This window comes from Arachis ipaensis, chromosome B3 (genome assembly GCF_059453495.1).
Source record: "Arachis ipaensis isolate K30076 ecotype BB chromosome B3, ASM5945349v1, whole genome shotgun sequence".
NCBI lineage: Eukaryota > Viridiplantae > Streptophyta > Magnoliopsida > Fabales > Fabaceae > Arachis > Arachis ipaensis.
The window spans coordinates 113069584-113086357 of NC_142438.1; the positions used below are offsets into that span (position 1 = coordinate 113069584).

At 33.4% G+C, this 16774-nt stretch overlaps 1 protein-coding gene and 1 long non-coding RNA gene across 2 annotated transcripts; both read right to left on the reverse strand.

The window, feature by feature from the left end:
• Positions 1–968: 968 nt before the first annotated feature.
• On the reverse strand, positions 969–2884 carry LOC107634570 (uncharacterized). The gene is made up of 4 exons (XR_001618986.3): positions 2730–2884; positions 2344–2480; positions 1778–2054; positions 969–1171 (listed from the first exon to the last, which is right to left on the reverse strand). It is a non-coding gene; the product is annotated as an uncharacterized LOC107634570 (long non-coding RNA).
• Positions 2885–4694: 1810 nt separating this feature from the next.
• Positions 4695–8604, reverse strand: LOC107630769 (BTB/POZ domain-containing protein). The gene is made up of 4 exons (XM_021119149.2): positions 8421–8604; positions 6912–7783; positions 5702–6687; positions 4695–5177 (listed from the first exon to the last, which is right to left on the reverse strand). The coding sequence occupies exons 2-3, from the start codon at positions 7728–7730 to the stop codon at positions 5746–5748; spliced, it is 1761 nt and encodes a 586-aa protein (XP_020974808.1). The 5' UTR covers positions 7731–7783; positions 8421–8604; the 3' UTR covers positions 4695–5177; positions 5702–5745.
• Between the last annotated feature and the right edge of the window lie 8170 nt (positions 8605–16774).

Genomic DNA, 16774 nt, shown 5'->3' on the forward strand with positions numbered 1-16774 from the left:
GGGGCAAATGTTTCTATTGAATTTTATAACATTCTCAAGTAGTATATAATATTAAATTTTAGTTGCTCTTACTATATAAATAATTTTGACTCTACTTTTTACGATTATAATATTATTGAAAGATATTTAATTAAATTTGATTTTATAAATACATAAATTTTGATTTTAACTATTTAATAAAAAAGTAATTAAATAAATAATAAAAAAATAAAAAATCAAAATAAGTAACCCTAAGCCTAATTATTCCCAAAACCAACTTTCTTGCTATTATCTTTTTTTATTTTTTTCAGTTTTCTATTTTTTTATTTTTTTCTATTTTATTTTTTAATTTTTTTATTTAATTAAAAGTTTATTTTATTAAATTATACTGCATTTGTTTTGTAATTATACTATTGTCTAATATTTTTATTTTTTAGATCATGGTTATTGTAGAATAAAATTTTATTAGTATTTTTTTTATGATTGGTTTGCTGAGTATTTTATACTCATATTATACTTTTAATTTTTTTTTGTGAAATTATAAATTGTATTTCTATAATATTTTATATTTATTAATAAATTAATTTAATTTTATAAATGTAATTTTTTTAGTAACGGAGCAATATTTTAAAATAAAACCATTATCATTAGTGTAACACCCTACCACACAGAACCTTACGCTCGAGTCGTAAAGTAGAGGTGGCGAGGTATTACGACCTCTAAAAATAAAATATATACATAATAATAATTAAAAGGAATTTTATATCAAGGAGCCTTTGAAGGAAAGTTTAAAACAAAAGTCGTAACGCTCCCGTAGACGATAAACATAAATCGGATAGGGTAAGAGTAAAACGGCAAAGATATATATACATACTAGAAGATTTTCAAGGATACAGATAGCAAAGCTCTTGACTCGGCTCGCGAAGTTTAAACCGACTAGAACATAATATATATATATATATATATATATATATTTATTTACAAATAAACCTAAAAGTTAAGACAAAACAGAAAACTGACAACTTGTTTCCAAGCCAACCTCTAAGAGGGACAAACATAAAATACAAGGTGGAGAATCTAAATACATATATAAATATAAGTAAAAAAATACAACCCTGAGTCCCAAGAGTTCTTCGCTTCATCAAAGTCTTCAGAATACAGAGTGGTGCTTCTCTCAGTATGGTTAAGGTACCTACATATATAATAAATAAAGTCCTGAAAAAGCCAGAGGCAATCCTAGAACGCCGACACTCAGATTATAAAACCTAAAGGAATAAACTGAACCATAAATTTGCTAAAACTCTCTAAGGTACCCAAATAACGATATATCTCTAACCTTGCAGTTTACTTCCTGTCTCATTTAACTCTAACCCTTACCACTGACCCAACCAGTAACGGCCTATGACCCAAATCAAACCAGTTCGGCCTCTGGCCCAAATAAACTCAACTCGACATCTGACTCATTTTAAATCAAATCAACATTATCACTTGTCCACCACCAAGGTACTCAAAACAGAAAGACAATCACAAACACAAGTAAATATAGGGCAAACACATTTAAAGAACAGTTACAGCAAGTATCACAGTTATCAGTTAAACAGAATTTATCAGATAGGCAAACCAAAACAATTATGCACACCCAAACAAAGCAAAAAATACAACATGATGCATGCCTGTCCTACTGGCCGTGAGCTCACGTGTCGGTTAAATTGCCAGAACCCGACACATCTGGTAGCTAACCCAGACATTTGTCTCTAGGTTGCACATCTTTAGGAGGATCATAAACGAAGGAGAGTACCTTTCCACATTGAAGGAACATGCCTTTCCACCTTCTCCTGGAGGATATACGAAGGAGAGTGCCTTTTCACATAGAAGGAGTGTGCCTTTCCACCTTGTAACCAGAAAAGAATGTGGGAAAAACAATACGAAGGAGGGTGCCTTTCCACCTTCTCCACATCCATATCACGACAAGAGAGGGAATCCTCCCTCCTCAACTTGCCACTCGATAAAGTTTTCAGTTAACTCGCAGGCAGGATCACACCCAGACCCTGCCATCTCGTCCATTCCGGCCATACCTGGTCATTGCAACTATCAACATTTATCTCTCAATAAAATCACATCATAAATCAAATCTTATCTTTTTGAACTCTATCCTTAACCATACATCATCATCAATTTATTTTACCAACACCAACCACGTTTACATCAATGAATCATCAATCTAACCATACCTCATCATTTTAACATATATTGACAACTAAAATTATTAAACATATTCCAAACACAATTCAACTTATCCTATAGTCATCTAGCCAAAATTTTCACGATACCGTACATGTTATATACGAGAAACCAAAACCATACCTTGACCAATTTTCTGTAAAACCCGAAACGTCACAATTTGTCACCGTTCCACGACACCCAAATTTTCAAAGTCTCATCAAACGGGTCTCCGCCTCCCTAGAGTCCAATACCAAGTCTTCAACACCGTCAATTTGTTTCTAAAATATACAATCCAAACTAATTTCACAAAATAACACTAAAATCACCATATAGTTCAATAATTAGATAACTTGACAAGGATTAAACATTTATCACCTTGCCAACAGAAAAATTGAGCCAAAATCTAACACATACACTAAGTTAACTTGATCTTAATCATCAAAATCAACAAAATCTCAACACTCCAAATCATAGGATTTTTGAAATTGGGGAAAGAGAAAATTGAAACTGAAAAGTGACTTCCTTACTTAATTAAGTATTGGGCTTTGTAGAACTTGACGCTGGGATCACATGGTCGCGAATGGTGTAACGATTAGAACTTCGGATTGAAAGTTACGGAGAATTAAAGTTTAAAGTGGAATAGGTTTCATGTGTTTTGGTTTCCTTCTACTTCCCTGCTACGTGAATTCAATGGGAAGGAAGAAGAAAAGCTGAAGCTTGCCTTTATATAGGAGTTGGGTGTGTGGGCTTGGGCCCATTTGGATTCGGTTCGGTCTGTTTGGTCTAATTTTTGGCCAAATTTTTTAAAATTAGTGTCAAAATTCTTATTTTAATTTTTCTATCTCTTTAAACTATAAAATTCTATTTTCTAATTTGCTAAAAAATAATTAATTTATTTGCTAATTATTTACTAATTTTTCGAGTTTTACAATTAGAGTTTGGATCTCAAAACAATTTATCAACCTCTTCCAGAAAAATACGTTTTTAAAATTCAAAGTAAAAAGTCTTATAGCAGATCTTGGACAATAACAAAAAATTTCAAATGATGTTTTATAATAAAATATAATTATAAAAATTAGGGTAAAGTATATTTTTTATCCTAATGCTTGCGATTTTTTTCAAAAATTTTTCTAACGATTAATTTCATTCAATTTTCTTCCTAACGTTTTTATTCATTCAATTTTATCCTTACTGTTTTCGATTTGTGTCAAAACTATCCCTAAAAATTTTCAATTTATTCCTAACATTTATATAAGTTGACGTCTAGGGATAATTTTGACACAAATAGAAAACGTTAGGGACAAAATTGAATGTAACTAAACGTTAGGTGTATTTTTAAAAAAAATTGCAAATATTAAGAACAAAAAATACACTTTACCCTAAAAATTATTGTCTTATTATGTATGATTTTCCCTCGTTGATAAAATTTTCTAGATTCGTCACTGCTTGTGAGTAGGGGTGGCAAAACGAGTCGAATCCGTCGGGCCAACCCGCTGATTAATTTTAATAAATTTTATTTTTCAAAAAAAAAAAAAAAAAAGAGTTAGGTGGGCTAGCTCGCCGGCCCGCCAATCTGCCATGAAACAGGAGAGGCTAATATTTTGAACCCACTTTAGTTCGCGGAGTGAGTTGGTCCACCCCATTTATTGTATCAGCCTAGGCGGGGCAGGGCAGGTTGAGGCGGAACGACCCGCTTTGCCACCCCGACTTGTGAGTAACTACATCTAGGTTCGAAATTAGCTTAGACCAAGTAGTTAGTGGATAAGATTCCTTAAAGTATTGCGTGTGTGTGTAGTGTGCATTAGTTTATGAAGTTATAATATCTAGAGTTAGAGGATGTCCAACCCATCTTAACAAAAAGAAAAAAAGAAAAAGCAAAACATCAAAAGAGAAAGAGAAGAGAAATAGTAGTCCAACTTTGCCCTTTAATTTCTCCAGCCATAACAATAGAATTTAACTGCTGGTCCTGTCGGCAATTTTATTGAATGAATTCGTCTTTGGACCAATTAAACATTGATTATAATAATAATTAATTAATTATATTTATAGATGATATTAAGGATACAAATAAATTAGGGTCCCTCAAGGCTGGCTGTATGTATTGACAGACTATAGACCACACTGTTAAACCACCTTAGTCCTTAGGCTTACAATACTGACAATGTACATTTCTACCCCGTAAATAAAGGACGAACAGGAGTTGAACATATGACGATGGGATGGGCCTACCAGCCCTGTGTCTCTATCGAGTACATATGCATCATGCCATCATCCATGTGCATGTTTATCGTTTGATTACTACTACTGATGCAAACTACAATGCCAAACCTATTTTCTCTTATGCTGAAAAGAATTGATTGGAATTGGTGTTTCTTCTTTTTTATGCTGAGAACAATTAATGTCTCCTCTCCCATTTCTTGTTTATAGCCACTTTTTAACAGAAACATCAGTTAAAATCCACGCCCAAACGAAATGCCCCACAGTCCTGTTACTTGCTTAAACAATATACAAAATCCCATAAATGAACCAAATGGTGGAGTTCTCGGATCTCTCATACTTGTGTTGAAAGCAAGAAATAAGGGGGGAAAAGAAAGCATCCATCATCCGCAATAAAGAAACAAGTTACGCTCTCGCAGCTAAACCACCATCCAAGTTATTCCTATACAACACTCTATACTCATTCTCACTCGATAGCCAACAAAAATTAATTCGCATGGGAAGACATTTAAATTTGTAAGTATATTATTCATGATCATCTGCATGGCTTCCAAAGCTATTCGATGCTCCACCCTGAAAGAAACCAGTCTCATCATGGACCCCTTTGTCAACATCAGCAGCTGCTTTGCTTAGTATAGTCTCTCGCACAAAGTAGAAACTTTAGACGACCAGCCCCACCTTGCGGTAGCCAGTTAAACATGAAATCTCGTCCACTAAATTAAATTGATAGCACATGAACTCTTATTTCTTCCATGTAACTGCAAAGAGATGATTAAACAAGACTAAATATGAATGGAAAAGGTTTAGAACTAAACAAATCGCAACTGAAGCTCAGGTTGTGTTGCCCCTAAATACATAATGAAGATGGAACAGTCTCATAATAAAAAAAATAACATTCTTCAAGAGTGTAGTCTCGTCAACTCAAGATAGAGCCAAATTATGACCAGCCTAAGTGTAAATCGATGACTATATGCACACTGATAAAAGAAGAATGTTTCCAAGTACCCACATGAACTATAAATTCTATACTCTCAGGTTGTTTCTATTGAAATGATTAGATTATGTGCACAACAAACAACAAAAAGTGCCAAAAGAAAAAAGGAAAAAAAAAATTACGATGGTGCTAACTTGTTCAAGGTAAATCAATCATGGATGAAGACAGAGTCTATCACATTTCAAACAAGCAGCTTTACAGGTAAGCTACCAAGGTTGAAATGCTGGTCAACACAGAGGAATTAAATAGAAATTGAAATGATCAAGAGAAGGTTAAAAGGAGACACACCCAGTAAAATGCTGTCAATTCCACCGTGCTGGGACTGTCTGTCTTCAAGGATTATCAACTGTTGTAGCTGTAATTCGTAATTGTCTTGTCTGTTCTTGCTCTCCATTCCGCTTCCAGAAAGCTCTTCTCCACCAAACTTCAAATCCTCTTTGAATATTTGGGCAATCTTCTCCAGAATTCAAGAAGCGGTCAAACCAAGCAAGCAAAATATCCTGCTGCCAGGACAGTGGCAGAGTGAGAATTGTGTTACTAAGACCATCCTCGATTAGGTTCCTGTCAAGGCCTTTGGATGCCCTCCTCATCCAACCAAAGTCGTCATAAAAGGGCACCAGCCATGTTTTCAGAAGTAAACACCTGACATCTTTAGAAGCCAATAATTGCCCCTTCCCGATCCCAACAAACAACCTAGCGGTGACTCTGCTAACCTCAAACCTGTGAACTGATGGAACTTTAGAATGTGCTTCAGATAATTCTGACTGAGAAGCCCATGTCTTCAGGAAATCCTCAGCAATCTGTCTATCAATTAAAATATCCAAAAGCCAATGCAAATTATCAGCCTGTCTTGCGATTTGACCCACATCCTTCAGGTCTGAAGCTGCAGCCTTCAAAAAGTGGTGATGAAGTAATTGCATACAATCATCACATGCCAAGTACAATGACTCTTTCCGTAGGTCATTCTGGGACGAATTCTCACGAAGCATCTTTGACACCAGGCCTTTCATCTCACGCCTGGCCTTCTCATCTTTGCCTTCAAGAACCACACGAATAAGCTTCAGAAGAACTTCCTCGTTATCACCCCCCTCTTCGTTGCCATTTGCCACTTCAGTCGAAACCCTCTTCAAAACATCCCCGGCTCCAACAGATTCAAGACGAAGCTCAGACAAGAGGGAGGCAACCTTCTCCTCTTCATCCTCTGCCCATGGTGCCGCTTCCAAATACTCCAAAGAAGACAAAACCCCAGCATCAAATCCAATTGCAGCCGAAACCTAAGATACCACAATAGCAAGCAACTCATTGAAAAATACAAAGCAGCAAAGAAGAAAATGAAATGGTTTTAAGTGCTTAACCTAAAAGTTGCACTTCCCAACAAACAAGTTCACATCACGTCATCAAATTCAATTTCATATTCTACCTAATCCTACAGTTGATGTTATACACAAGAAAAAAACAAAGCATAAAAGAAGAAATCCCATTTTGAGAAAGGCAGTACCTTCAAGATACCCAAAACCTTGGAGACATCCTCCTTCATGAGCCTCTTCCTGATATCATTGCAGTACATAAGGCTCAAGGTCTCAATGTAAACCTCAACGTCGTCGCAGTCAGCGATCTCGACCAAGTAGGGCGTAGTTGGCCTAGGGTTCTGCTTGGTCCACCTGTCAGAGAGCTTGACGGCGAAGAACCTGCTGTGGGCAACAAGAATTTGGCGATGAACGTTCATGGATACACTAAAGCCATCCTTGGAGGTGAGAGTGAGCTTAATGTCACTGGAAACGGCGTCGTTGAACTGGTTGCCGGGGCTGCGAGACCCCAAAAGCTCCGAAATCCGCTGCATCATTAGGGTTTGCCTGTCGAGAACGGGAACATGGGATTTAGGGGGTTGGATCTGAGACTGAGAGTGAGGCCTGTGGTGGCTCGCAGTGTCGGGCTCGCTGGCCATCATCTCGAAGAGTGTGGGGCTGGATCGGGTCTTGTCGGGCGGAGGGGACATTGGGTTCAGGAGGCCCGCCGTCAGTGCGGAGTTGAATTTCGTGAAGCTGGAAGGGAAGGGGTCCGAGTGCCCGTTGCTGCCCGTTGGGGATGCCTGGATGAAGTCCATGATTGGGGAGCACCGCCCCGGCGAGAACCGAATCCTGTAGTCCGAGGATGGACTGGGAGAGGGAGTGTCCTGGGCCTGGGCCTGGGCCTGGGCAGAGGTGGAGATGGTGGTTTCTCGGCACTTGCGACGTTTGGGTTTGATGGGTTGGTTTTGTAATTTGAGGAGAGATGTTGTTGCTGCTGCACTTGTTGTTGTTGTTGTTGTCGCTGCCATCTAATGCCTTTGAGGAGGATCTTGTCCTTTTGCTTAGGGCATTGGCATCAGAGCTGCTCAGACACACCACACAAGAGTGAGAGAATGAGACTCATAAATGGCGGTGGACACGAGGAGTGTCTCGTATGACTCAGATAAATCAATTCTAAAATTACCTACAACAAACAATTAACGGTATTCCTTTTATATTTTATATGGTTGATGACCGTAGAGTACACTCTCTAGAATACTATACATGAAATGCAATCCGATTGATTTTGGGGCTGGAGGATGAATGGATTGGATTAGGCTTATGCCTTTGCCCTTGCTATATGTAAACTCACATGCCCAACTAACAAGTAACAACCATATGTATTCAATAAAGTCTCTCATTAATTAATCTTCGGATGCTGCCTTTACAAATTACAGCAAAGTAACTAGTAGATAGATCCCAATGCTTATACTACATGATTATTAGCACCTTTACTCGATGGACTGTACTAAGTAAACGTGAGTATTAGTAATCATGATGTGATGTCCAGTGTTTAATAAGTAATAACACCTAATAATTTTTTATTATTCCTGCGGTCAGCTTTTCTTCCCGTAAAAGAAAATACAGCAAGTTAAAAAAGCTTTGTCTTTCATCATCACATAACCATCATTCTAATTCCGCATATAATTTCTCTTCTTTTCAAGCCACCTTCAACATACCTGTTATGGTCCTTCCTTCACATAATAACAACTCACGAAATAATTAATCCGAGATGTCCAATATTATGATTGAGATTGGATTTGTGTGATGCACCGCAAAAATGGGAATATATGTATAATGTCATGAATATTGATTGGTACTGCTTACCACTTTAATCTTGCTGTCAATGGTGTCTATCCAAATTGGAGATGTAACAAACACCATGACCATTTATGTATGAATAATTAATGATATCACGGCTTGAAATGTCACTATCCCACTCTTGCTTTATTTACCATCTCTTTAGGGCAAAAATGCTTTGCTTTGCTTATGATGTGTGTGTCCATGCATGATGCCATCCATGTGTGAGAATGTCCTATTCTTTATCTCATTGGGGAAGCAAACTAACAAGTAACAAATTCAAAATCCAACTTTACTAGAAGAAGGCTTTCTTCTTCTATGGACCACAGCATATGTGGGTGTGGGTCCCTAAGCACAGAACACATACATAAGACAGCTACTCTTTCATCTCCATTTTAAAAAATCTCGTCACAATAATAAAAAATGGGCCCTTACCCACAATGGTAATCACATCAGCCCAATAATTGTATTTTTTGTCCGCATTTTTACATATGGGCAGACCAGAAACAAAGCGCGGTATAATCTGAGTGGAAAAGAAAAACTGAGCTAAAAATATCCATGCTTTTGTTCTTTTATATTTTTTTATTTGATAAAAATATACGTACTGCGAGGCAAAAGCTAGTGCACTCTAGGCAAAGTAGGGAGTGCAGCACTCTTTAAAAGTTAACCTGCTATCAAAAGTAATTAGGTAAATTAAATTTATTTATTATTGTTATTTTTTTTTGTCATGGGCTGAACAAACAAACCGGCACTAACAAAAAAAACTAATTCGCTCGTTTAATACAGAACTATCTTTACACCAGAAAAGTACTCAGAAAAATTTGATCGACTTCCTCCGTTATTCTGTTATTGTTGATGTGATGTCTTCAAGCATTTTCACTGTTTTGTTTGCTAGCAGGTGCTTCCACTATTATTCTGTCTAGCCACAGATTTTGACGTTCTTGAACCCACCCCATTCAACATCTACCATAAATGGACCTTCAAAACCCGAAAAATTGTTACCATAGAAAAGGAAGATGCTGTCTGTCACCGCTGCTAGTTGGCTAACTCCAAACGTAAAACTGATTCTGTAGAAGAACCCGTCTCCATGAAGGCGCCATGATTCTGAGATGACAACGCAATCAAAGCACAAAATACATGACAGTTACAACAAGTCCATTATTTTTTATTTCAAATTATCCTCAACGTGTACGTAATAGAATGAAAAATTAAAATACAATTATATTTAAACAATTATTTGTATTATTTTTATTAATTTATTCAAAAAATAATTAAATTTTGAAGCTAATTGGTATAAAATATTACATATATAAAACTAAGAAAAATTTTTATTTGTATAAGAATAAGCCTAATAAATAATTATTTTATTTAATATATAATTAAGAGTATTTCTTTCTTTGCCAACGAGTTATAGTTCAAATGACATAGTCTCTATATTCACCAAAGAGTTGGTAAAAAAAAAAATACTTTTTTTTATTAACTTTTTTAAACATTAATTATTTATTTTACATACAATATAGAAATAAATGAATATAATATTTATTGAGTAGACGCAATTACGTAAAAAAAAATTTATTGTCATAGTATTTGAACCAAAGAAAAAAAAGTATTATTTAAAAAAAAACTAATAATATATTTTTAATAGTATTCTTAATACAAAATAATAAATTTTAAATATTTTTTAAATAATATATATTAACTAAAATAATATAATTATCCTAAATAATATATTATAAATATAGTAAAATGACATATTTCAATAAAAAAATTGTTAATAAAAACTTATATGAATTTTTGTTTCGCACAAAATAAAATTATTATATGTTTGTTTGCTTTTTACGTTGTATATATGTTTTTTTAATTAAATTAGTATAATACAAAATCTTTTATCATTCTGTTCATATTTAATGTTTTAATTTTGTTTCTCACAAAATAAAATTATATATATATAACAAAAATTTTTATCATCATGTTTATATTTAATATTATAATTTTATTTCACATAAAACAAAATTTATTTGAATTTTAATATTATATATATATATATATATATATATATATATATATATATATATAACACAAAATTTTTTAGCATTGTGTTTATATTTAATATTATAATTTTATTTCACACAAAACAAAATTTATTTAAATTTTAATATTATATACATAATATATATTTAATATTATTTTTTTTAAGATTCTAATATATCTTTTTTTCTAGATTTAGTATATGAATTTTCAACTTATTTTTTATATATTATTTATTTTAATTATAAAGTCCAATAATTTTTTGTACAGACATGTTGTTTTTAATATTTATATACTATTTTTTTATTTTGAACTTCAGCCCAATACCTGAGATTTACAAAAAAAATCTAAAATTTATCAAAAAAATGATTAACCTGATTAACAGGTTACCTTTTTAAATCCAGACCATTCAAATAAAATATAATAAATAAAGAGTTCAGATTTACGAATTCACAAGGTGTGCAGCACTCCATACTTAGCAAGGAACGTTTAAGGATGAGCCGTATTTTGCGATTGTATTTTTCATGAATTAGAATTTTAATTTACCCCTTTTCTTGCCTGTTGACAATCACCAAAAAGTATAAATGAAACTAAATTAAATAAATATCATGCCACAATAATGAAAAATACTAGCAGATACACGATAAAACATGCATCGGAGCTATTTCATTTACCACAAATTACATTTAAAAATGGTAGCTATGAAAAAGAATTAACTTTTGAAAAAGAATCTTAGGGGCTTACATGTTAAAAAATTTAATTCTACTATTTTTTTTCTTTTGTCATATACTTACACACATTCTATTAATGGTTCATCTCCGGTCTTTAGTGAGATTTGAACCACGATACAGCATTTTAAGAGGCATGATCATGGAGCACTGAGCTAAAGCCTCAGCTGTAAATTCTACTATTTTAGTTTCTTTAAGATTTTGCATTTTTGTTTGGGTTGTGGGCCTTAGTTTTCTTTTTTCTTCCAAGTAAGGCCCATCCACCGACTCAATCACTTTTATGGATTAGTATTTTAAGTAGTTGTTGATCGCGACAAAAAAAAAGCTTGTTGTTGATGGCTATCACTGTAGGCAGAAACTCATTTGCGGAGATATGATTTAGTTTGAAAAAAATCAGTTTATTTATACAAATAGTTTAATTAAAAAAATCAATTTAAATGAGATCAAACAATTATTTTTATTTTCTTTTTCTTCGTTAGGCTATTGAAATTTGATCTCTTCTAATTTTTTATAACTAATATGAAATCTAATTGGTTGATTACTATAAAATTTAATTTAACTATAAATTTGTAATTGAACATATTTTTACAGTTTAATTTAAAATTTGAGTTAGAGAAGGAATTTAGCGAAAATTTGAGTCATTGAAAACAAAACAAAGTTCCTAAAAAATATAGAAACAGTAACAGAAAAAACAGACACAAATAATACCATTTTTAACTTTTTATTCGTATCGCAAACTCGGTTTCTTCCTTCCATGTGAATTCTAATTTTTCTTCTTTCCTTTTCGATTTCTAATTTATCCTTTTTCGTCATTTCTATACAGACAAAAAAACATGAATTTTTTTCAGAATACCAAACTTTACTTTTTTAAACAATTTGTATACATGTGTTTGACGAAAATTAAATAAATAAAAGTAAAAGATAAATTAAAAAAAAGATTAGTCAAGAAGAATGAAGAAGAAGAACGTACCAAATTGATCATTTAGGATTTAGGGATAACACACAGAAAGAATTGAAATTTTTTGTTTAAGGTGGTTATTTAACCTATCCAAACCGATTTTTTTAAAAAAACTATTTGTATAAAATAAATTGATTTTTTTCAAACCAAATGGTAACACGTGTCAACCATCCAGAAAAATTTTATGTGAAGTCGATTGCAAATGAGTTTCCACCATCACTGTATCATCTTAAAATGAAGTGATAAATGCTATTTTGGTTTCTAAAATTTTGGGTCAAAATCGACATCGTTCTTAATTTTTTTTAATTCAAAATGGTCCCTAACATTATATTTAATATTAAAATCATCTTTTTTTTGATAAATTTATCTTTTATAAAATTTGATAATTTAAAAAAAATCCTATTCTTTATGTCCCGTCACCTTCTTCCTCCTCCATCTTCTTCCTTCATCTTTATCTCTCTCCATCACCTCCTTGGCTCCTTTCCACCTTTATCAACGACTCACAAAGTATAATTTTTAAGTAGTTAATCTGGATAACATGATTTAACATTGTAGTTATCAAATAACATTCATTCCTGACAATCTTCTTCTATTTCTCCTAATATCCACTATGACAATCTATGCATTAACAGAGACTATAAAAGCTACAAAGGTATTAATCAAAAATCAAGTGAACAAGAACCCAAAAATCTCCTTCTCAAAGCCTCTAACCCACGACGACATAATTGAAATTGGCATCAATTTCAATCTAATAAACAGTTTAAGGAGTGAGTATTGATCCCCAATTTTTTCAAAATACTACAAACCCCTAAGTTAAGTCAATGCATCTCTCACAACTCATCGCGTAAGGAGAAAATCAGAGAGTCTCGAGTTTCACTCTAAAACAATCACAAAAAAGTCATCATCTAAGATTCCAACTCTAGTAATTACGTGACCTCGTTCATCAACCGTAATCCTTCCCTTAAGGCTTTACTCTCACGCCTCGGTCTCATCGAAAATGGTGACTTGGAAGGAGGGTTTGCATTGGTGACACAATTGGGTAGTTTTAGGGGAAGCATGGTGACTTAGAAGGGATGAAAATGGGAAAGAAAATGGAAAGGAGGTAATGGAGGAAAATGAAGATGAAAGAAGATGATGGAGAATATGAAGGAGGTCATGGAGAAAGAGGAAGATGAAGGAAGATAATGGAGAATGAAGGAGGTGAGAAAGCATATGAAATACGAGTTTTTTTAATTATCAAATTTTGGAAAGGGTAAATTTGTCATAAGGGTGATTTTAATACTAAATATAATGTTGATGATTATTTTGAATTAAAAAAAAAGTTATGGACGATTTTGATTTTAATATCAAATCTGAAAGATCAAAATAGTACTTATCCCTAAAATTAAGGTAACTAGATAACTATTGCAGCTTAGATTTAAGGCAGTGTTTGGTTGCTGTCCATGTCTCTCTAAGACATGGACGCGACGACACATGTCTCTCGTTTGGTTTAGTGAAACACAATTTTTTGATGGATACGGGAGAATATAGATAGTTATGGAGATACTAAATCTGTGTCCCTCCAAATAGTTGAGACACTGAGACATAATTTGTGAGACACTGATTTTTTATACTTTTACCCTTAATTAATTTTTAAAATTCCTAATTCACCCTCTCAAACCTATCTTCCTCATGTTCCTCTCTCATGTATCTTCCACCTTATTTTCTGTAATACCTTACAGTAGTTCACCATCCTTCATCCTTCCTCCTCCATCTTCTCTTCTCACTCTCCACCACCTATTGTCGTCACTCTCCGTCTTCCTTTCACAGCTCCCACCGCCTCTCCTTCTTCCTCTTCGTGGTGCCCACTACTGCCTATCTCCCACTTTTTCTCTTCTTGCACTATGTCTTCTCTCTCTGTTTCACCCTCTTCCTTAAATAGTTAGATCTGGATTTATCTTTTTCTCCATCGATCGCCACTGCTCATTCGCATCTGTTCATTCTTCTTCTCTCTCGAAGGGCTCAGGTTTTGATGGCGTCTCTCTCCATTCTCTTTTTGGCAACACTGTTCATCTTTTGCAAAGAGAACGTCTCCTCCAATTTATTCACCCTCCTTTCATTGAATTGTTTTTTATTAAAAAAATTAAATCTATGTATCTTATTTTGTTTGGGATGCATCAAATAGAATTTATTTTTGTTAATTTTATACGTATTAAATTTAACTTAAATTAGAATACTGCTATTTTTGTGTTTGGTTGAAAATGGTGAGATCATTAATGAGTGATGATAACTTTTCAAAAGAAAAAGGACAAAAATAATGATGATAGGAGAATAATTAGGATAAAATTGATATTCCGATAAAATTTTAAGTTATATATTCTATTGTATTTAAATTATCAAATAAAATGAAAAATTAAATATTTTCTTGTGTTTATATATTTTTATGTATTTATATCTATATCTTTATTATTTGAACATATCAACCAAACACAGTCTAAGAAACTCTACTACTCTCAATTTATTAGAGCAACTCCAACGGTTCAAAAATTATGAACCCCATTTACTGTGTGTCAGTAAAAAGAGAGGCTTTACCGTTGGAGCAAATATCAAATGAGGACCTTCACAAATTTCAAAGCAGGTGAAGCCCTGCTTAGAGGGACTCGGTCTCTCTCCAAAAAAAATGATATTTTATTAATAAAATTAAAAGTTTAAAACTTTATATATATATATATATATATATATATATATATATATATATATATATATATTGAACCGTTACATATAGTATATTTCATATATATCATACATTTTAACGTTATATTAATTAATTATTATAATTATTAATAAATTAAATATGATTTAATTATTATATTAAATAATTAAATCATATTTAATTTATTAATAATTATAATAATTAATTAATTAAATGATTAAATTTTTATTTAATTAATAATTTATATTATTACATTAAATTAGCTGTTGTAAAATTAGCTGTTGGAAACTAGCCGTTACTATGTTACTGTTATTATTAATAAATTAATATTTTGTTACTCTATATATACCACTTAGATACACTTCTATTCTCACACTCTCTACTACTCTTCCTCATCTTCTTCCAAGTTTACAAAATCAAAGTTCTACTACAATTATTTTTTTTCGAAAAAATGGATCCAAACCAACTCAACTCTTTCTTCAATTACTTACAAAACTTTCCTCAAATTCCAAATACCCAACAATCTCAAACCTCAAACACTCAAGTTCCAAATCAAAACATCACACTACCAAATACATTTCAAAATCCAAATCCACAAAATCTTTCTAATTTCAATTTTCAAGCTCCATATAATAATCAGTTTCCTATATTCCAACCGCAAAATCAAAATTTACAAACACCTCATTTTCCATTTTCATCCATATTTAACCCTTCTATCGGAAATGTTACTCCAACTTCTTTGCCGTTTCCAACTCAATTCAGTGCATCAAGACATAACTCATCTGGTGTTGGTGGCTCTTCTAACCCATCTTCTCAGACTCCTATACAATCTAGTCCAAATTCGCAATATTCCGATTTTGCCAACCCTCGTGGATTAGATGCTATCGACCTCAATGATGATGATATTGAAGATCGGAGGCAAGATAGTATTCAACACTGGCATTGGGAAGAGGATGAGATGTTGATCAGTGCGTGGTTAAATGTTTCAACTGACCCTATAGTTGGTACCGATCAAAAGGGAGAAACATTTTGGAGTCGAATTCATAGCTACTGTGTAGAATTTTGCACCGACATGACAAGGGGGGTAGTTGCATGTAAGAAACGATGGTATAAGATCAACAAGGCTGTTGCACAATTTGCTGGTTGCTACGATCAAGCTAGTCGAAACATAAGGAGTGGTTCGAACGCTGATGATATAAAGGAGTTGGCTTATAAACTTTATTCCACAAATTATGGTCAAAAGTTCACTTTTGAGAGGCATTGGAACATGCTTCGGTTGGAGCAAAAATGGAGAAGCCAACTACCTACACAGAGTGGCGGCTCAAAGAGAACCAAGGTTAGTGCAACTGGAGCATACTCATCCTCATCAAACCCAGAAACACCGTTGGCTGACGAACCCGGTGTGGACTCTCCCGTTCGCCCACAAGGATCAAAGAAGAGCAAGCGAAGAGGTAAGGGAAAAGCACAGATGTCTGAAGATTTTAGCGAAAGAAAATCATCGGTTGTCAAAAAATTATCTCTCATGGAAGATATTAAGAATGTTAGAGAAAAGGAACTAATGGAAAGGGAAAAAGAAAGAGAAGAGGAGAAGGAACATAGAGCAAAGATGATGGCAATCAAAGAGAAGGAGATACAAATTCAAGCGGCAATGAAAGAACAAGAATTACAAACTCAGAGGTATATTAAAGAAATGGAGATAAAAGCAAAAGAAAGGGAAATGGATATGCAAATACTTAATGCTGACACGTCTACAATGAGTGAGAAACGACGAGCTCTTCATGAGATTTCATGTGAGAAAATAATGGCCAAGTGGTTTACTTAATGGTT

What these genes read in the sequence shown, in the direction of transcription:
- LOC107630769 (XM_021119149.2), bottom strand. Translation starts at nt 7,730, where the DNA reads ATGGCAGCGACAACAACAACAACAACAAGTGCAGCAGCAACAACATCT. An exon ending in AGGTTTTGGGTATCTTGAAG is followed by an intron (nt 6,688 to 6,911) that starts GTACTGCCTTTC and finishes GTGGTATCTTAG; the next exon opens with GTTTCGGCTGCAATTGGATT.